General features: G+C 38.9%; 4 protein-coding genes across 7 annotated transcripts; 1 reads left to right on the top strand and 3 right to left on the bottom strand.

Annotated features, from left to right (window-relative positions):
* Nucleotides 1-1,814: 1,814 nt before the first annotated feature.
* RB195_013399 (uncharacterized protein) lies at nt 1,815-3,639 on the bottom strand (the record flags this gene model as incomplete). 2 transcript variants are annotated; one of them, XM_064203193.1, is made up of 6 exons in its annotated part: nt 1,815-1,892; nt 1,950-2,025; nt 2,201-2,325; nt 2,418-2,567; nt 2,649-2,711; nt 3,637-3,639. In XM_064203193.1, 6 exons carry the CDS (start codon nt 3,637-3,639, stop codon nt 1,815-1,817), a joined length of 495 nt encoding a protein of 164 aa, XP_064059073.1. The 2 variants fall into 2 exon arrangements, with proteins under 2 accessions (XP_064059073.1, XP_064059074.1); XM_064203192.1 differs by lacking the exon at nt 3,637-3,639 and having other exon boundaries at nt 2,649-2,669.
* A 3,251-nt stretch (nt 3,640-6,890) lies between these two features.
* On the bottom strand, nt 6,891-14,532 carry RB195_013398 (uncharacterized protein; the record flags this gene model as incomplete). Of its 2 annotated transcripts, XM_064203191.1 has the most annotated exons (8): nt 6,891-6,968; nt 7,021-7,096; nt 7,312-7,412; nt 7,508-7,642; nt 7,698-7,750; nt 9,278-9,327; nt 14,095-14,153; nt 14,473-14,532. In XM_064203191.1, 8 exons carry the CDS (start codon nt 14,530-14,532, stop codon nt 6,891-6,893), a joined length of 612 nt encoding a protein of 203 aa, XP_064059072.1. The 2 variants fall into 2 exon arrangements, with proteins under 2 accessions (XP_064059072.1, XP_013306917.2); XM_013451463.2 differs by lacking the exons at nt 9,278-9,327; nt 14,095-14,153; nt 14,473-14,532 and having other exon boundaries at nt 7,698-7,721.
* A 281-nt stretch (nt 14,533-14,813) lies between these two features.
* Nucleotides 14,814-15,230, top strand: RB195_013397 (uncharacterized protein; the record flags this gene model as incomplete). 2 transcript variants are annotated; one of them, XM_064203190.1, is made up of 1 exon in its annotated part: nt 14,814-15,230. In XM_064203190.1, the coding sequence occupies one exon, from the start codon at nt 14,814-14,816 to the stop codon at nt 15,228-15,230; it is 417 nt and encodes a 138-aa protein (XP_064059070.1). The 2 variants fall into 2 exon arrangements, with proteins under 2 accessions (XP_064059070.1, XP_064059071.1); XM_064203189.1 differs by having other exon boundaries at nt 14,844-15,230.
* Nucleotides 15,231-20,898: 5,668 nt separating this feature from the next.
* Nucleotides 20,899-21,755, bottom strand: RB195_013396 (uncharacterized protein; the record flags this gene model as incomplete). The annotated part of the gene is made up of 6 exons (XM_064203188.1): nt 20,899-20,982; nt 21,046-21,118; nt 21,190-21,296; nt 21,391-21,537; nt 21,593-21,655; nt 21,708-21,755. 6 exons carry the CDS (start codon nt 21,753-21,755, stop codon nt 20,899-20,901), a joined length of 522 nt encoding a protein of 173 aa, XP_064059069.1.
* Between the last annotated feature and the right edge of the window lie 236 nt (nt 21,756-21,991).

Here is a 21,991-nt window from a genome sequence, read left to right as displayed (position 1 = left end):
TCTCGCAGAAGTTCGAAAAGGTTGGGTAGAGCTGTGTTCAAGGACGGCAGACCTCGGCGAAGATGCAGGTAATCGCGTCAGGCGATGACGTCAGCCCGCCGATTAAGCGAGTCATTCATATGGCATGAAACATCAGAACACAGTAGCAACTCCGTTCATTCTCGAGCCTACATACTCCTTATTTTTATTCACTCTATCGCTTTAAATTAGAAAAGGTAAGAGATCTTATTTAGAACTTATTTCAATTTGCTACGGACATAACAGTAGCTCACTCAACCTCTATTCACCTCGTCAATTATAAGAATGTTTGATCAGATGAACCCAGTTCCGAGGAATATCGATCAAAGTACCGAGAAATCTTCTCTATTTTGTGACTAACAAGTAGCAAACTTGAGATCTTGAGGTCTTGGTTGGACGACCACTTTCTCACATCATTTTTTTTTCCTTTCGTTAGTATAGAACTGTTTTATCACTCCACCCACTTAAAAAAAAGATACTGTGGTGCAGGGATTACTGAAGTGAACTGAAAATCTCTCATTTTGGAAACGATGTGTGATGTAACACATCAAACGTCTTGCTGTGGAGTTAAGATCTGAAAATTGAAAAAAAAATCCATTGTGACGCAATCAACTCTCATGGATAACGATTACTACATTGCAAAGGGGATGAATGCATTTTTCTTTAAGTGCATATTATAATTGTGTTAAAAAACCACACTTTTATTTTTGAGAGCTTTACAGGGTAAAATCATGACAACGATAAGCGTAGGAATATTTACTGTTCGAAAGAAAATCAGTCCAGCTCTTGCTAGAAAAACAGATATGAGCGATTTTGTTGAGCAAAAGCTACTTGCTGTAATTTTCTATCGAACAGTAAATGTTCCTACGCTTATCGTTTTAATGATTTTACCGTGTCAATGTTTCGAAAATGAAAGAGTGCTTCTCTATATAACAAAATTATAATATGCACTTAGAGAAAAATTCCATCCAACCACTCTGCAATGTAGGAATCGTTTTCCTCGGGAGTAGATTGCATCATCACTCTATACCAAATAGTTTTTTTCTTTAGTTGATCCCAAATCCACAGAAAGACGTCCAATGTGTGATCATATCATAAAATGTGAAAGATGTGTCGTCCAACCCATATCTGATGATATGAAGTTTGCCACTGGCGAGTCACTAAATAGATAAGATTCCTCGGTATTTGATCGATATTCCTTGAAACTGGATTCATCTGATCGAACTTTTTGTTGTAATTGATGGGATGAATGGTGGTTGAGTGTAGCTACTGTTATGTACCGTGGCAAATTAAAATGAATTCTAAATCATCTGGTAATGAAGATGTCACTCTTACATTTTCTATTTTAAACTTACAGAGTAAATAAAATAATGAATATGTAGACTCGAGAAGGAACGGAAGGGTAATGTGTTCTATTGTTTCATGCCATATAAACAGTCCATATAATACCACATAGTGCCAAATAATAATAATCTCCACGATCGAACTTATCAAGCATTTACATTAAACACTAAACAATTAACATTAAACACTAAACGACGTTACAAAATTTTGATACTAAGAGAAAATGGAGGTATAGACTGTCTTTGCTTCGAAATGTAAGAGCGAACTTGAAGTAAAGGGAGCAGCGACAACCTTCTGCCTCCTCACTCTCACTGGTGATAGAAATTTTGAAAATTATTCTTCATTATTTTCTTTAGAATTTTTATCATCTAACAAATGCAAAGAAGAACCACAGCACTGATGTATGAAAATAATGCAAAATCTTTATTGAAATATAACAGGAATTTCACCATTTAATGGAAGATGCAGATATATTTATGTGTATTGTGTTCTTCCTTATGGTTACATCCGAAGAACTCCGAAGGTTTCAGCTGCAATCAATTTCTTTGTCGACGATAAGATGACATGAAACAAAAGTTATCACTCACACTTGTAAGGTAATCCTCCCATTCTTTTAAAACCGCTTTAGTCGCTTCATTCTCATTTTTCTTAGTTTCATTCTGCCTAAATCCGAGAAAATAAATTTGTATCTCCATATATATATATATATATATATATATATATATATATATATATATATATATAATTCTATGCCCTTAAAACTAGAGGTTATCAAATTAACTAATTTATCCATTTTTTTAATTAAGAGAAAGAGAAGAAAAAAACTCTAGTTGACTACGTGGAGATGAGAATAGAGAAATCATCAGGATAATTCTTCATCGATTCAGGATAGAGCCATTCCATTTCTTTTTTGGGGTCTTCCAGTACCAACCATCCCATATATTCCAGCTCACATCTGTACTCCTAAATAGGCAGCGTATTGCACTCAAGTTTCCATGAATTGAGGGATGGCACCGAACATACTTTTGAGTAGTAGTATTATTCCTTATACTAACCAATTCTTTTCCGTCTTTTTTCTTTTGCACTTTGCTCTTAATTTCTTCTGACAACTTCTCTTTTATTTCTTTTTCAAGTGGATGTTTAGCCTCCTCAGAACAATCTGGTAACTCGTCGGAACATTCCGTCAAGGTCACAGCCAACACAATCTAAATCTCTTCTCATACCAGGAGGAAGCTGCTAGATAAAGGAAACTGCTAAGCTCTTAAATTAAAGCAGGGAAAACTTACAAGAATAAGTGTGTAACGCATATCTCCCAATTTGAAAATGCTTGTAGAGCAACGAAGTTCTGCCTAAAGATCTCTTAAAGATGATCTTGGCTCAGCAACAGATAAACTAACAAAGATGTCTTTCACAATAGAGTTGTATTCGGTTTTCGTACGTTTGTTTTCGTTTCCTTAAGTTTATTTACACAGCACATTTTACATTGTAGTTTAAGCAGATGTTATGCCAACAAGTCCATAGACTTTTGGAGTATAAAATTTTATGCACGTGTTTACTAACCTTTACGTACAAGTAATATTATGGTAGAGATACAATTGTTGAACAAGGTGGTATTAACAAATTAGTGTAATTCAAGCTATCCTGCAAGATCTTCAAGAAACCTAAATGAAAGAGATGGAAACAGTTTCCGCTTCTGCGATCTAAGCTCAATATATAACATTCTACATGTACCGCCTACACAATCTCTTATTTTTGTCGGTTTCAGACCACAGATGATTAAAGGCATCACCCCACGAATCTGAGGTGGTACAGATGTCAGGTGGATTATTCGTATACGGTATCGTAGATTATGGAGAGGAGGGGGGGGGAGATTCCTTCCGTCAATTTCTTCCTAATTCGTAGAAAACGGCCAGGAAGATACGGCTTCGAGTGTTCCGGCGCACTATTTTCCACAAGGAGTTCGATTGGAGCGCGCCAGCCCTGTGCGGCGCCACATCTTCCGGGCCGTTTTTTACGGCAATTAGGAAGAAATGGACAGAACCACCCTCCTCCCCATAATCTACAACCCCGTATACGAATACTCCACCTGAAATCCGCACCACCTCAGATTCGTGGAGTGATGCCTTTAAGCAACCAATACCTCGAATAGCCTTTACGTTCATTCCGGATATTTCTTATTTTTTGCGACATTCTCGCTTAGGAAACCGAGAAAAAGCTTCTTAATTTGTAGACTGAAGTTATACACCGTTAAAAGTGATAGTGATTAAATTGTACCATTTATTGTCGGTTAGGTCACAAATGAGCGAGTAGCGAGACGTTTTCGTGTGAATACCGAGACCTTTCTTCTGTGTACTAAATGTAATCAGTACTGGGTGTCACATAACAATGTACGTACGATGCCAGCAATCATTTAGACCAAGGTAAACTTGCTCTGTTAGGTCAATTAAACTCGCTCCAAAATAAGGATGTTGTGGATGTACTACTAAAGTATGATCGTTCGAGCCACAATTTACTAGTCCTAACGAAGTTTGAATATCTTAAGGTTGAAAAAATCTCACTGGAGTATAGCTGTGATCTAATCATTTCCTTAGCCAAGATGATGTCTGTTTTTGGAATTGTCTGAATACATTTTCTATTAAATTCAACAATTTGCAAATAAAATGCTTTAGAAGCAGACTTCTAATTCGTTTTTATTTTTGAGATATTGGCAGGATCTAAACCGGTGATCTCAGCGACAGCGAAAAGAATATTTACCGATCGATGCAATGATATATTGTATACATGTATCGCAAAATCCAAGATCAACACTTTTTTGGGATAAGCCATAAAAGCAGCAAACGTTTATACAATTGTCGTGGTTCAAAGTCTGCGAAGATTATGTAACACTCTATTTCTAACATTCTATCTCAAATGTCGAGCATTCGCGAATGCTTCACCCTTCAACTTAACAGCAACGAAATCATTAAATTCCAGGTTTTCTGTTTCCGAAAATTTCCACTATTTCGCAAAAACAATTTTAGGAGATAATCCTCCCGGTCTCTTGAATCTAACATTTTTACAGGTTTTCTTACATTGTCAACAAAAGTTAGCCAAACGACCGCCGATCCATGGCAAAAAACGCTCACTGTGAACCACGACAATGTCAACATGGAAGAACCTGGATGAAAAAATCCCGTGTAGGGATTTGTCTTGTCATATGTCCCTAAACGGGATGTTTTCAATGAGGAAATAAGGTGTAGACAAGTAGTCTTGCAAGCCTAGCAAACAAAACAAATTCACAGCAAGAATGAGCTAGAACTGCGCTCTGATGCAACGAGGAATGTGATCTTGTCCTTGTCTTTTATTTCATCCCGCGTAATCACAGCAGACAATCAGGGGCATCCACGCCAGTAAATCCGCAATAATTGCCGAATTTGAAAATGTTTAATGTTTGAGAATAGACAAAATAGCTTTGTGTAAAAAATGGCGAAAACGTGATCGTAGCCAACACCCCGCAAGAATTGGTAAAATTTTCTGGTCTCTGAGTAAGTTCCAAGTTCGACCTTCTTTGAATCTTGGCATCGTAGAGTTTGATTGTGTACTACTTTCTTAAGCAGAACCAAGATTGTTATTGATATTTATTCTGGCTAACGTTTCGGCGTCGTCGCCTTCTTCAGAGCCTGGAAAAATCAAAGACACGTGTAATCTACTCTCTCAAACGCCTCGTCATCCCACAAGATATGATTTAGCAAACAGATTATTTAGAAGCAACATCAGAAAAGCAGACCAGCGCTCACCTTGATAGTCACGAAATCGTGATGTTAGCGGACCACCAGTTGTGAGAGTTGCGCCGCTAGTATTAACTAGTAACGAAGCCCCCGCCTCTGACCCCGTAGGTCAAAACCCGCAAAGGTCCTGATATGGTGCCAGCTCGTTGGTCACAGCGATGCATTCTTCTTTACTGTTCATGATAGGATTTCTGGTCTCTGTTGAGAAGAATGAGGATTTATTATTTGTTCTTCCTAAAACGTGCATGGAATTCCTCACTTCTTCACCTGTGCTGTCTTAAGAATTCTTACTTGTAAGAAGACTACATTGCTAGTCCAGTGTATAGAAACAACTTTTTCTTACACGTGGTTCCTACCTCCAAAAATTTATCCTTTTCTCTGGTACTTCTCCTCTCGTCGAACTGATCCAGAGATTTCTTCTAGTCTTCAACTTTAGGTTCATTTTCAATATTAGTAAGTCAGCATCAAAGATACACGATTTTCGATTCATTTGCCGTGCTTTACTTCTTGTGTGGCAAATTTTTTTGCGCTCATCTAATTTGTCTTCAAAAGATTTAAACAATTTTTTGAAAATAGGCTGTAAAAAGAATCATCATCGTCCCCATCCATGAACGTGCCTAAATCGCTCATTCGTCAGAAGTTGCATTGCAAATCCAGATTGAAAAATCTCTTTGATCACCATCATTGGCAGCGAAGAATAATAGGTAAAGTAAAAATTACTGAGCGTTTTCGCTAATTACGTTTAGTGAGCCAAGTCCGACGATGTAAACATCACAAAGGGGAGGGGGGCAATACTGTACTATTCCACGCTAATTTCAAGGTGACATACGAGTACAAGAACTGAAAAAGATCGCGGTCAAATCGCGGTGAGCAGGGCCAAAAGATCACCAAGCCCAGATAAATGGTCAGAAAGATTTTGCTGTGTGCTTGGCCAATAAAAAAAATTGTTGTGTTCCATCAAAGTATCGCCAGGCTGCACACATTTTGCAACGACGAGTCAGAAGCTTTAAGAGCTTGCATGGGTGGTTTAACAGCACCCGACATGTAGTATAGACCAGGCACCGAGCGAATATCACCTTTTCAAGCATTTGTAAAATTCTATTCACGGTTCAAAAACGGTATCAAGTGAAAATTGCGAAAATGAGGTGGTTACGTTTTTTGCCAATGAGAACTTTTCAATTACGGATTTATGAAAGAGCCGTCAAAATAAACAAAGCTTCCGAACAAAACGGCGCACATTTGATCTAAATCGGTGAGTTCTAGCTGATTTCATCGCCGAATTGAAGCGAAGAAATGCTCAGAACATTTTACTTCACCTTATAAAAGGTATAAAAGATAAAAACACAGCCAATAAAAGCTAAAAACAATAACTTTGTTAAAATGTTTATGGATGTACAAGGAATGCTGTAAAAACTAGTTGCCGGGAATTAGAAATTTTGGCGGTTAATTGCAATGCGTGTGAATTGCATCGCACAACTCACCAGTGCTTATCCTGTACGATTCTGTTGCCATAAGTTTTCTTTTCAATACCTCATTGTTTCTGTTTGTTTGTGCGATAGAAAAGAGCAAATCTCTCTTTTCTGAAGAGCAAGCTATTACGGCATCACCAAATTGACGAGTTCGAGGTCTCTTTACAAAATATATGTATGTACATGTATGCAGATCATAGGTATGATCGTGATCACTCTCAATTCGTCTAACTGTTCTCGAAAAAATAACGTGAAAGTCAAATTTATTCGGAAAGTAGTGAAAACATTCCCTTCACTCAAAAATACAGATGAATTGGTGTTTGTCGTCCGCATTAATGTAGTTGCATCCAAAATACTCTTTCTTTTCCAACTGAAATTAACATCTCACAAAAATCTCTGCAAACATAAAGGACGGTACTCACCTTTTTAATCGCCCTTCTGTGGTAAACTGTATATAATCTGATTGCTCTTTCTAGATTTGCACCGTTCTGCCCAAAACTAAATTTAGAACATGAAAAATTTAATGGTGGGACGTAGATGTAGATAAAAAGAAGAAGAAAAGGAAAGGGAAGCTCTACAATCAACGAAAATTAAAGTGTTTCATAGAAATGGGGTAACTGATGTTTACACTGGTGCCATTGGGATTGTGAAAATTTCACCTGAACGACCATATACACGAATAAGTAAACTAGAATAATTACGAAATTTCTTACACGTTGAAAAGGAGAACTTTCTTATATTTGAGAAATTCCATGTTTTTCTTGGGCTCGTTAAAGACGAATCCTCCCATTAACTCCAGATCGCAATCATATTTCTTAAAATGTGAATACGTTGTTGAACATTGTCCCGTATATTGAGGAAATAACATCTTCTCACTAACAGAAATAAGCAAAGGTTCCACAAACTTACCAACGACGGTTGCAGCTTGGAAATACGGTCATATAGCTGACTCCTAATCGATCCGTTTAAGGTGAATTCGTCATTTTCGAGGCATGCGGGAACAGCTTCTTGGAGTTCTCCCAAACTACAGAAGGGCAGCATCAACTGAAATTCTCCTCGATAAACAATGTAAAGAAAATTGTACACGGAAACAACTTACGAAAAACGTAGTCCATTGGTACATAGTTGGTTCCTTCGGTGGTGAATTAAACTCTAAAAAAATGGATAACACTTTGACTACGTGTACGAAGAACAGGCACTCATTTTGTGTTTCAGAGAGTAAATGGACTAGAGTATGGCTGGCTGAAGAGCTGATTTAGAGTAGAGCTTACTGCTTTAGATTCTATGATGGACATGTATTCAGCCTAATATTTCGAAGAGTTTCCAAGTTCGATGTGTTCGAAGTGTCTGTTTTTTAATTCTGATGTTTCAACAGGAAGGTGGGCTCCAACACGCGGTGAAATAGAAAGAATGGGAAGCAGCAACCAACCAACTGTCGGAGAGGAAGACTTCAAAAAAACATCTACCATTAAGTGTGAACACTCAAAAATCCAAACCTGAGGTGTATTAACCAGTGGCAAATTCAAAGAAGAATCTCTCTTACAGCAACTTCAATCTCTGTCTGCAAAAGACAAGGGTAGAGCATGAATGGGATTTTGATCAGGCCATGCAGATTTTCTACTTCTAACACTTCTTTTACTCATTCCCATTACGCAACGTTCTTCTTGCAATCCGATGAGATCCAATGAAATCTTCATACGTTCATCACCAAGCTGTCTATCTATCATTACTGCAATGCAACCGGACCCACCGCCACTGTTGGTTATCATTATCTTTATTTTCTGATTCTAAGCAGTTATTTACGATTTAATGTTCCACCTCTAAGTGTCATTAAAGAATAGACTTAGAACGTTTTTTCATGGCGGCGAAAACGTTTGTTTGTCTTCATCTTCGACATCACTCTTTCAAGCAGTAAAAAATTCAAACGTCACCCGAGAATGGCAGGTTATGACAATTTCGTGTGCGGAAAAAAAGAAACCATATCCAATGGCAACTGAGGGCAAAGAGTTTTATGCCATTCCTAAAGAGATCACTATGGTTTGGGTGGATGTAGCGCAGTCAGTAAGAGATGGCACTGTCTGCACGATAGGAGATTCAAATTAGTCCTAATGCTCACCAAGCCCTTCATCCCTCTGGGGTCGATAAATTGGTACCAGAATAGTCTGGGAGGATAAAAACACTGAATTAACACATTGCCTAAAACCTGCAAATCATTGTATGAGCCAGTTACACGTTCGTAAACCTCAAACGATTCTGAATTGAAGTGAACGTGGTGGTGGATCCCAAGCGGATTGACTAAAGCCAGAAACTTTATCCCTTTTCCTTAATCGAATCTGGTTTTGTGGAATATTTGTTGATGTCGGGTAAAAAATGTGTGCAAACGAGTAATTGTGCTAAGTGCATTCGCTACATTAGACAGCATTACATTACACTACATTACATTACATTACATTACATTAGACATTAGACATTAGCAGATAATTAGCCGTCGAAACAGCAAAGACTTTATCATCATACTGATTGCTGGTTTTACAGCGAACGAGGATGAGCTGGAAAAGATTTGTAAAATTACCGTAATTATAAATTATATTAAACTATTAATAGAAAAAATAAAAAAATTATTAATGTTATTTTTATTAAAGATTCTGAGTACAATTTAGTTCCAGCTGCAACTCGTACTCGTATGAACGAATTTTCGCTGCTCACAGAAGTCTTCGCTGAAAATTTCTCTAAAATACAGCGCAATCAAGAAGGAACTTACAAAGTTCAACAAAGTTGATTTTATTCTGTGTTCATAGTGTGGTTTTGCTTCACTTTCCAGTTAATTTATAGTAGTAGAGGCACAGTTCTACTGTTTGAACAGGTGTTGCGCAAATCGTTCGGAAGTTAGGAATAAATAATATAAAAATTAAATAATGCCTGTTATAGATCTTTGTGACTGACGAACGTGCGTCTAACCTAAGCAATGGCTTGCAAGGGCCAGCCCATTCATCATATCAGTACCTTCATCCTCAATATCCCCTTCCACCACTGGGTTTCCTCAAGAATTGCGTGGTTTCTGAAATTGTGAGTTCCTACGGGTGGTTTTGGTCGCCACGATAATTTCTGAAAGCCCCATTCCCTGCTCATTGAATTGCAGTACATGGTTCCAAACGTAGTTTTTTGGCGTTCTTCTAGAGCCAATTTTGGCGTTGATATCGCTAACAGTGATCTTGATGAACGTATGATCTTCTCCGTGAAATTTTTTTTAAAGCGTATGTAGAATACCTAGACTTCTTTTTGCATCATGATGTTGGGGTTGAAGAAACGAACACGGTTAAAGCTGGTACTGATCCACATCTTTTTAACCATCCACACGAGTATAACCGATTCGGATGGTCTACTCTTCGAAAGGGCATATGCTTACTGCTATACTCGTGTGGACGGAGACGCGAACTCCACTAACTACTCCAGTGTCATATACGACATTTAGTTGGTGGCGTCGTATCACTTAGGTCAGTCTGACGGCGCCGTACTTAATCTTCTTGGCTTGCCACCAAGTCTTCTATGGGTGTTTTTAAATTGATTTCCTTGAGCTGTAGCCAAGATTGGTATTGATAGTCTTTATTAAACAACGGCTAACGTTTCGGCGATTTTCCAAGCTCTGACGAAGGCGATAACGCCGAAACGTTAGCCGTTGTTTAATAAAGATGATCAATATCAACTTTGGCTACAGCACAAGGAAATCAGTTTAAAAACTACGTTCCAACACGCCTAGATTCAAAGACAGTCGAACATGCGTAATACTTCTATGGGTGCTTTCTATGGAAACGTACGCACGTTATAATTACAAACCGCCTTTTCAGTCCTTTTGAGTTTCAGCAGCCTAGATAAGTTCTGCTAACCGTCGCCTCTTGCACTACTGCAAGAGGCTTCCCACAAGAATCAAGAGACTCTTTGCCATTGCCGTATCCTGTGTCCAGTTTCAAAAGCCATGACCAGGCTGTGGGTCTCTACTTCCATGGGTTTCGTTTAAGGATGTCGGATCCTCGCGTATGTAATGAAATGAAGCTCATCTGTTGTAGACGGTCCCGAAATATTTTCCTTATCCTAATAACTTGATTGCAGGTTTTTAGCCTGATCAACGCAGGAGTTCCCACGTCAGTATTGGAAGAACCTAGGAGTCGATCCTTGGAGTCCACCTATGTGAAATCAAAAAACAATCAAAACCTCCCTCATTGCGACTGGGCAATGTCGGAACTAAGTTTCAACTACATGCCGATGTTTAAAGTAAGATAAAAATTGAAAAGAGAAAAAATAAGAACGCAAATTTCAGAAGGAATTCTTGAGGAGGGACATTTTTCTTTTTTTTTTCGAGCTTGTTACTGGTCGTTACATACTTATTGTTGTGTTTTCTCTTCTACATTTTCTTTTTTTGTTTTGTTTTCTCTTCTACATCTGACTCTTTTTTTAAAATAAAATACCTAGTAAGTGTTGGCTATAAATTTGACGGATTTTCTGAGAAGAAATTTATTTATACTCAAAATTATTTGGACGACGGCATTGGAAAGCAGCAGTCGAATACAATCCAAAATAAAGTTCCAAAGAATATAGTTGAGAAGTTTGGTAAGCGCTATGAAAAAATCATTTTTCAAATACACAGTTTTCCGTTCGAATCTTTCATTCTTTAAAATTTTTCGCTCGTCAAGGTTGAGTCATTTGAGAACTGGAACACACTAGAGGGACTCTGATGGATGACGGAGAAAAACATTTTTTATTCCTCAATAACACACTACTTGTTTCTAATTAAACCCCTCCTTTCATCTACTCATAACACTATAACAACTACTAATCAACTAGTCTTTCCATAATTTTTCTAGACACTACTAAATGAAATGTTCTGTAATTTTTTGGAATTCAGCGAAACAGGCTCAAAGAATGGCAGCAAAGCTTTGGCGAAATGGGACCAATACCTTCGGGGTAAGCACTAGCTCCTGCATTTCATAGGTCTCACCTCATTGTAATCATTGTGGACAATTCCAAACGGAAACTCGGACACATTTTGAATCCGACCACATTAACGAAGATGAGATACATAAATTCTTTTGCATTGCATTGCATAAATTCATTTCATTTTCATTCTCTTGCAAATGGAGTGTTTTCTGAAGAAAAAATCGGGCAAAGGTTTTACCATTTTCCACATGTGTACTTCGACATTGTTTTTTTTTTCGCTGAAATTTCTTCAAAATAAATCAACCAGTGATTTGACGAGGAAGAGAAGAAGTGGATCCACAATATTTCAGTTTTATTTCAGGATAAATGGAGGTGGTCCACGACTATGAGCAAGATCTCTCTCGCTTCTTTCCATAGTTCTAGAAAAGGCATATGGAAGAACTTTGTGTGATTATCTCCCCAACGATATCGCTTATTACGCGACAAATCGATTGGGATTCGGTCTCCATGCAAAGTTCAGGCCTCATCGAATTACATATTATATTATGTGACACAAATAACAGAAAAGATAAGCAAAAAGTAGTCCGACATTCATGAGTGTGATGCGAATTGTCACATCACATGTCACACAGTTTTTCTCTTTTTGAAATAGGGCGAAACAGGCTCACAGAATGGCAGCAAAGCTTTGGCGAAATGGGACCAATACCTTCGGGGGGTTAGCCGTAGCCCCTGAATTTCATGGGTCTCACCTCATTGTAATCATTGTGGGCAATTCTTGTGACAATCCGCGTCACGCTCATGAATATTGGACTACTTTCGCTTATATTTTCTGTTTTTATAATGTTCCGCAACGTCTAACAAGTTGCATCTTTGGGGAGAAAGAGTTCATCCGCAACCCTCTTTTTAGAATAATGAGAAGAAAAGAGAGTGATCTCGCTTTTACTCGTGAGCCACCTCCATTTATTTTTTTCTCCTCGAATTATTAGTCTATTCCTGACCTTAGAGACTCAAGAAACCATACAGTTATACGGAAAGTTCGGCTTTAAAAACGACGAGGAAGTATACCTGTGGAAAATGATAAAATCTTTCTTCTTCAGAAAACACTCCATTCGCGAGAGAACGAAAAGGAAAGCAATTTATGTAATGCAATGCAAATTAATTAATGCCTCCACAATGATTTAAATGAGGTGAGACCCATGAAATTCAGGGGCTACGGCTAACCCCCGGAAGTTATTAGTTCCCTTTCGCCAAAGCTTTGCTGCCATTCTGTGAGCCTGTTTCGGACTATTTCAAAAAGAAAAAAACTGTGTGACATGTGATGTGACAATTCGCATCACGCTCATAAATGTTGGACTACTTTTTGCTTATCTTTTCTGTTATTTGTGTTATACAATATAGTATAGAATTTTGTGAGGCCTGAACTTTGCATGGAGGCCGAATCCCTATCGATTTGTCGCGTAATAAGCGATATCGTTGGGGAGATAATCACACAGAGTTCTTCCAAATGCTTTTTCTAGATCAATGGAAAAAGCGAGAGTGATCTTGCTCATGCTCGTGGACCACCTCCACTTATTCTGAAATAAAACTGAAATATTGTGGATCCACTTCTTGTCTTCCTCCTCGAAATATTAGTTCATTTTTTGAAGAAGTTTCTGCGAAAAAAAGGATGTCGAACTACACATGTGGAAAATGATGAAACCTTTACGCGATTTTTTTTAAAAACACTTTGTCAGCGAAAGAAGATGTAAGTGGATTTATGCCTCTCATCTTCGTTAGTGCGGTTGCATTCAAAATTTGTCCGAGTTTCCATCTAGAATTGCCCACAAAGCTTAAAATGAGGTGAGACCCATGAAATTCAGGGGGCTACGGCTAACCCCGGAAGTTATTAGTCCCCTTTCGTCAATGCTTTGTGCCATTCTGTGAGCCTGTTTCGCCCTATTTCAAAAAGAAAAAAACTGTGTGACATGTGATGTGACAATTCGCATCACACTCATGAATGTCGGACTACTTTTTGCTTATCTTTTCTGTTATTTGCGTCACATAATATAATATGTAATTCGATGAGGCCTCAACTTTGCATGGAGACCGAATCCCAATCGATTTGTCGCGTAATAAGCTATATCGTTGGGGAGATAATCACACAAAGTTCTTCCATATGCCTTTTCTAGAACTATGGAAAGAAGCGAGAGAGATCTTGCTCATAGTCGTGGACCACCTCCATTTATCTTGAAATAAAACTGAAATATTGTGGATCCACTTCTTCTCTTCCTCGTCAAATCACTGGTTGATTTATTTTGAAGAAATTTCAGCGAAAAAAAGAATGTCGAAGTACACATGTGGAAAATGGTAAAACCTTTGCCCGATTTTTTCTTCAGAAAACACTCCATTCGCAAGAGAACGAAAATGAAATGAATTTATGCAATGCAATGCAAATTAATTTATTTCTCCCATATTCGTGAATGTGGGTGCATCCAAAGTATTATAAGCATCCAAAGTTCCATTTAAAATTGTCCACAATGATTAGGATGAGGTGAGATCCACGAAATGCGGGAGCTGCTGCTTACCCCGAAGGTATTGGTCCCATTTCGCCAAAGCTTTGCTGCCATTCTTTGAGCCTGTTTCGCTGAATTTCGGAAAAATTACTGAATATTTCATTTAGCAGTAAGTAGAAATATCATGGAAAGACTGGTTGATTAATAATAGTTAGTATTGTAGTGTTATGAGTAAATGAGAGGATATAAATCAGAGTGGTGGTCCCATGTCGTCAAAGCTTCATTCATCACTCCGCTGATACTCTTTGAGCCTTTACCGCCGAATTGAAAAAAAAATTGAAAAAATTACTCAATATTTCATTTGGAAGATAATAGGGAGGTTACGGTAAGTTTGGTGAAAGATGCGAACTGAAAACTTTGTCCTGAATAATGAATTTTCACGGTACTTACCAAACTGTTGTTCTTCTTTGGTACTTTATTCTGAATTGTATCCAACAGCTCTTTTCTCATGCCGTCGTCTAAAGAATACTGAGTATTACCAAATTTCTTCCCAGAGAATCTGTCAAAAATACAGCCTGCACACTCTAAGTATTATATAACACCAAAAGAAAAACGTCACATGTAGAACAGAAAACTAAAACGACAAGTATGTAACGACCAGTATTTTCCACAAGAATTCCTTCTAAAAATTGAATCCCTGTTTTTTGCCAGTTCAGTTTTTATCATACTTTGCTAGGTTTCAAGTTGCCTCCAACAGGCATGCTCCGTTCGTCCATACGCGAGGATCCCACATGCTTACACGAAACTCGTGGGATACAGTAATGTCAAAGAGTTTCTTGACATTTGAGCAAAACCTTCTGCGGCAATGCAGTTTGCAGAAGTTACTTGATCCGCCGAGATGGAGAAGGACTAGAAAGCCGGTCTGGGCTGACGACGCATGGAAAGCTGCCATAGAAGATTTGATTACGCATGCCAAAAAGATTAAGTACGACGTCGGACTGACACAAACTATGCGTTACCACCCACTAAATGCTGCAAATACCCCGGGAAAGTTTGTGGAGTCCGTGTCTCCGTCTGTCCGATCCGAATCGGACGATCACTTTAAAGAAGTTGTGGATCAACACAAGTTTCCACCGAATTCGTCGCTTACGCTCCAATATCAAGATGCAAGCTTTCTAGAGCAGCTCTGCAAGCTTTGGAAGCTATAAGCCTAGGCTTAAACAACTTCCACAGAAAAATCTTATCTTCTACAAAATCATTTTCCGCGATATCAACGCCAAAATTGGATCTAAAAGTACTGCTGAAAAATTGCGTTGAGAAACATGTCCTGCAGTTGGATGAGCAGGGAAAGGAGGCTTTCAGAGATCATCGTAGCGACATGAACTACCCATAGGAACTCACAGTTCTAGAAATTCTCGTTTCCACGCAAGACTTGGGACTTAGGTTTCGCATGACACATGAAGATGTACCAAATTTATGTATGAGATTGGAAAATCATACCCCTTCGAATAGGATTTTTTTCCCAAGGCAGAGAAGAGAGAATGCCGCAAAGTCCTTAAATCAAAGCCCATCGTCAAGACGAAACCTTCTCGCTTTTCTTCTCGGAAAGATAGCAGAGTGGACAATATCGACAACGAGTTTAATCCCCTTGTAGAACGTATACACGAGAGTGCGTGGATAGAGTAGTGTTTTAGAAGCACAAAGAGATGCCTGCCTCCGGAACCTCCAGAGCTAATACGTTAGCGTTGAGCTGTGTGACCTGCAAGCAACCAAAAACTTACGACTGAGCCCGCACGATTTTGTAAAGATGCGATAAAGGAAGGCCTCAAATAAAGAATAGCGGTTGCACTGGACAAAGAAGCACGGACAGGCAAGAACATTCGTTACTTCCGTCGGAATGTCGAAAATTGTAAAACAAAAATGATCGTTTCCAAACTCAGATGGAACAGCTCCAGCATCTAGAAGGGGGCGGAAAAGGTCATTCCGAACTCCCACTCAAATCTCCTCGGCGGCAACGTCTAATTACCTCCTCTGGATTCCATCTGAGGGAAGATCTACATGTCATTTTAGAGCTCGTCCCTTAAGAAGTCAGATTTTTGAACAATCGTATTTTACACGGTCGCCACAGAATCAGGTCCAAGCAGTTTCTTTTCGCATTCTTTGCAATAACGGCTATTCTCCCAATTCTGTCAACCATGAGCGTTTGATATTTCTTGCGAGATTGTCTTAAACTGTGCTGACGTATAAACAGATGATAGTCGACGGGTTTGGAGCAACAAGGACATGTATGTTTAAATTTAAAAGTCCCAGAAGGCTAATGAACTCATCCCTTTTTCTGTTACCTTGTCTTCTTCGCGAAATGCAACGGTGGTAATGAAGACCGCTTTGAAAAACTGTTTAGCTAGGAGTCAAGCGAAAATTCATCAAACTATTAAAAACCTATATACATGAATTTCATGTACATGTGATGCTCTGGAATCAAGAAGCAATTATAGTCTTTATTTATTAAAAAGAAAGAAGAATAAGAAGCAGTGATAACTTATTCGGTTAGGTCAGGAGATACGTATGAACACGTGTTCGAATTGTAACAGATAAACTGGTTTGAAATTTCCATGAAAATGGATGTATAATTACGGGAAAATAAAAATATCGAGAGCATATGGATTATAGACGTCCCCTTCAACCCTCGACGATCCAGATGTGCATTTTCGAGGTAATAGAGCTAATGAGAACCAAACATACAAGCTGTTATTTATTCTTGGATCAATGAAGTACATTTTAGATTATGTCATTGAATAAACTCATCAGTTGGTGCTACTGATGTCTTTGGCGATTACTGCAGATTTCTACAGTGGAAAAATCCGACTATATCTTTCACGGCATACATTCAACAGAAATTGTTCAATCAAAGATCAGTCGAAAAAGGCAGACATAAAAATGATCATGCCTCTTTTAAAACATACACTTAAACTTTTACAACAAACAAAACAAAACATAGTTCTATAGAGGATGTGAGAATTTGTCTCTCTCCATGATGGAACAATACATGTGTATGAACTAAAGATGTGAACACCACACTTTATGAAAAGCAGAAAATTCAATTCCACGGAAATTCGGTTCGAAAATCGAAACGAATTCACGAAAATTTGAACAAAACAAACCTACAATGTTTGGCCGTGATCAAATCGCAGCTGTTCTCCCACAGAACATCCGACGAGGGTCAGCTGACGGGTCAAGTCAATGTTCTTGTCCCTCATCATGTACCCATCTACCATACGTTACTTGAACCCGTAATCACTTCGTTACACACAACGCTTCTTCCAGAACTGTAATTATTGAAGTGCGTTTGTGGAACGTGGTACAAAACAACTTTTTTGAAACATAGTAATTTTGAAGTATTTCTTCGAATTTCTGGTGCTTTTAAGGAGTTGTTCCACTTAATTGCAATTAGCGTCCAACTAAAACACATTTTAGTTAAAATGTTATAATGTTAGTACGAAGTAGTTCTTAGAAAATTGTGAGCTACGTCACATCCGTACTCCTTGATGAGCAGAGATCGTGCAGTAATTTCCAATGAACGAACAGTGGAACACTATACCAAGCAGTAAAGTTTTTTATGGTACGGGCCATTTATTCTTCCCGAATTTCATCCAGCAGTTCCCCCTTTATTTGGCTGCTAAAGGAGTGGGTGTTATTTGTTAGTAGGTCAATCTGGTAACTTTTCATAACATTCCTTTAAAATCCCGGCGCATACAGTGTAAATCTTTTATAACACCAGAGGAAAATTGCAGGTTAAGAAGATAAAACCTCCAACAATAGGTCCGTAATCCATAACTACCAGCTTGAAAACGCTTTTCCACCATAATTCCTTCCGAATCTTGGTTTTTTTGCCATTCAGTCTAGCTTTATAATACTTTAAACGCGTGCATGTTAATAAAATAAATTAATGTATAGTTTCGACTTAGTGCAAACGAGTGAATTTTCGCATTACCTATAGGGTACCTGTAGGGCTAGTGGTAGAGCGTGTGGTGTAGATAAGAGGACCTGCAGCAACACGTTCGCAAATTTGACGAAGACGATTACAATTCGGAGGGAAGGGTGGAGTCGGAAAGTGGAGGAATTCGTGAGGATCAGGCAAAATCCCAGTCTGCTTTTCCTGCATAAATTTCTCGAAAGAACACACTCAATAGAAGGATAAAAGGATGAAGGCGTTGGTGAATTCCTATGGAGATGCGCATAGGCGTTCGACACCAATCCAGAATTGTTTGAGCTTCATAAAAGTTCGTGCTGCTTTTCAGTTTTTTTTTTCAATGAATCAAGACAGTCTTTTTATCCTCCTAAAGGAGTCGGTTACCAGTTTCTTAAACCCAGAGGGGCGAACGTCTTGGTTGACCCTGGGGAGGATCTGAACCACTGATCCATCGTGCAGGATCGTACTGCGGAACCGCTCAGCAAATGCGCTACTCTCGCCCCTTCGCAGCTGCAATGTACTTTAATGCAATCAATGCGATGCAATGACGTGATCAGTTGAGCGCCTTTTATGTTGTCCAACTTAACACATTCCAGCGACATTTGCAGCAGACATTCGTTAGCATCAACCTATGGATAAAACTGTGCTTGGATTTTTCGCGGCGTTTTCACAATTAAAAAATGTCAGAGGCCCTTAATTTAATCTGAATTCACAAAAAGCGTCACCAAATCTGCAATTATTGCCGAATTGGTGAACTCTTCAATGTTTTGGAATAAACAAAGTATCTATTTGTAAAACAATTTCAACTCATCGCTCACAAAACTCTAATAATCCTCCCGCTGAAGTTCTGGAATTTGAGATTGTGGGAAAAGTGGGGATTACTGATTTCGACAGGCTGAATTGCTCATAAAATTCATCACATCTTTCACTGGGATGCGTTTGAGTTGCTGAAAAATTCTTACGTTAGCAATACTCTCTTGCGTGCGCAGTGTCCATAAACCACGTTTTCTCACACGAAGTTCGTAGAATCTTCAAAGTATCCTCTAATGTTGACCTATTTAACTACCCAAAAAAACGTTCTGTCCTGAAAAAGTGAAAAACTCTACGAAACTGTCCAAGTTTGTGAATTGGTTTTCTCTCAAAGTTCCTTGTAAATCAGGATTGCGAGTCAGAAGATGTTCTTTGACTAACGGCAATCGACAGTGAGATATACAGTTGCTTGCAAGGATTTGTTTTAGAAAATAATTATATGCTGTTATTGAGAACTACGTACTTGATCTTATTCAAACCATATGCAGGTGTGTAGAATGAGGTGAAAAATTATTTTGCATGCATTAGGGAAGAATAGAGAATTTTATTAACTAATTGCACTAAGTGTTATTAGATCACATTAATCACCGATGGTTAATGTGATACGTTGCAGTTTTCAGTTGCCTTTTCAATACCTCACACTTCTCTGTTTGAACGATGGGATCAAACACATTATTCTATTTTGGCGTAGAGCAGGGTCTTACTTTTAAATGGGTACGGAGGATCTAGCTCAATTCTTCCTAATTGCTGTCAAAAAACGGTGTGGGAAACTACATTTCCAATCGAATTTTCTCACGAGGTACTTGACAGCGAGTCAACCTGCAACCGCAGAGACGTGATTAATTTTATTTATTTATTCCATTATAAACGAATCATCAAAAAAAGTCTGACTAATGCAGCGGAATGTTTTCTGCGTATCCTCAGCTTCTAATCTTCTGAATTCCAAAACTTTCCAAACTGAAGTCAGAATTGTTTCGAGGGTCGAAGCGCCGAATTAATTCATCGGCCACCCTCTCCAAGTCATTGTTTCAAAAGTAGGTCGCAAAAGCGTCCTTAAATTTTAAATGATTCTGAATTTGATACTTTATCACTTGTTTCACTTTTTTGAAATTTCTCTTAGCCAGCTATCACTGTTGGTCCCTTAGAACTCATTCCCAGACTATATAAAATTGACAAAAATTCTTAACCTCGTAAAGGCAGCATTTCAAAAAATTGCCAATGGTGGAACCTGTCTACGAATTATAAAGTATAATATTTTAATTCACGAGTATTTACGTGATCTCTCTCAATTAATCTTAGTAATTGTGAATAAGGACGTTTAGGTCTTCGTGTACCCGTGCCCCAACTTGTTACTCAACGAAGCGTGGGTAATTTGCAACGAGCTCATGAGTGTTGGGCAAATTTAACTGCTTATTGAATTAAAGGCATCACTCCACGAATCTGAGGTGGTACGAACTTCAGGTGGAGTATTCGTAGGCGGGATGGGAGACTATGGAGAAGGGGGTGATTCCGTCCATTTCTTCCTAATTGCCGTAAAAACGTCCCGGAAGATGCGGCGCCGCACAAGACTGGCGCGCTCCAGTCGAACTCCCTGTACAAAATAGCGCGCAAGAACGCCTGAAGCCGTATCTTTCGGGCCGTTTTTTACGGCAATTAGGAAGAAATGGACAGAATCACCCCCTCCCCCCCCCCTCCATGGTCTCCCATCCCGTATACGAACACTCCACCTGAAATCCGTACCACCTCAGATTCGTGGGGTGATGCCTTTAAATACATGCATTCCAGACGTTAGACGGTGACGGATTTGCCTTTGTATTATGGTTTTCTAGTAAGTTGCATCGTTAGGGAGACAAGGTAAAATAAGTGATGTTCCAGATGCTTCTTTCTAGATTAGATGAGGAAGTTGAGCGTGATCGTGCTAATGCCACATTCATTGGAGACTTCAGATTGGAGGTCTAGACTCAACACAGCCCTTTTTGCCCCTCATTAGTGCCGTTTCATTGATTTTGAAGGAAATTCAGAAAAAAACAATGTCGAAGTACACATGAGAGAAGTGAAGAAGTCTTTATCCAGTGATACTTTCAGTAATCATTTTCCTAATAGTTATAGAAGACGCACATGTATTTATGCTCTCCTTCTTTGTACATGTAGTTGCAACCAAACCGTTTCCAAGGTTTTTGCTGGAATTGATCTTAACGTTTGCGAAGGCGTGAGGATTATGAGATGTAGAAGCTACTGCTCACCGTTACTTTAGTGTCTTTTCCCAACTCGGTGACGAATTCTTCTGTCGGTTTGTTTCCTTTGTCACCCTTCTTGCTAAATTCACAAAAAAAAAACTGGACATTTCAATTTGGAATTAATCTGAAATGAAAAGATTGGTTGAGTACCTGAAGTTGAGAAGGTATGTGTCTTCATATGGAAGCCATCCCAGCTCACTGTCAGATGGGTCGTTCAATGCCAACCATCCAAGGTATTCCAGGTAACAGTTGTATTCCTTAACAAACAGAGGTGCTGGACACTATTTTCCAAACATCGAAAGGTGAAACGGAACGTGACGCGAATTGGTTAGCAGTTTCTGTACTACTAACCAATTCGCCACCCTGTGCTTTTTCGAGAACTCCCTCCGACAAGCTCTTCCTTGTACTGCTGTCAAGAGGAGGTGCTACACTAGGCATCTCCTTGCCACAGTCCGGTAACGCGGCAAAACATTCCATCAAAGTCACAGCCAGGGCAACCTAAATTTCCCATAATACCGAGAAGAAGTCGTCACGTGTAGAAGAAAGAACCTACAACAATAAGTGCGTAATGCATTGCAGTCTGCTTGAAAATGCCTGTACAGGAACGAAGTTCTGCCTGAAAACTTCTTTGGAATATTGTTTGCTCATAAAGAGAAGAGCCTACTAACCCTACGTTCAGAAGAGGCTTCTTCTCGGTGCTTCACACTCTTAGGCATTTATACTGCAGATTCTACAGTTTGAACAAACGTTGCGCTAATAAGTGGGAAGTTCTGAGCAAATAAGCCGTTATATGGTTCAAAACGTCACACATTGACTTTACATGTGACTGAGCTTACGGCAGTTGTGCATTTGATGAAGGCGATATATCAACGAAACTAATGCACACCTAACACTTCTGCAGGATCGTAGACATAAGTCAAAACAGATTCGTTATCTAAGCTGGTGGCATTCT

The sequence above is a fragment of the Necator americanus genome, chromosome V, assembly GCF_031761385.1.
Source record: "Necator americanus strain Aroian chromosome V, whole genome shotgun sequence".
In the NCBI taxonomy this organism is placed as follows: domain Eukaryota; kingdom Metazoa; phylum Nematoda; class Chromadorea; order Rhabditida; family Ancylostomatidae; genus Necator; species Necator americanus.
The sequence above is the reverse complement of the archived record's forward strand: the minus strand, read 5'-3'. Positions and strand labels throughout refer to the sequence as shown.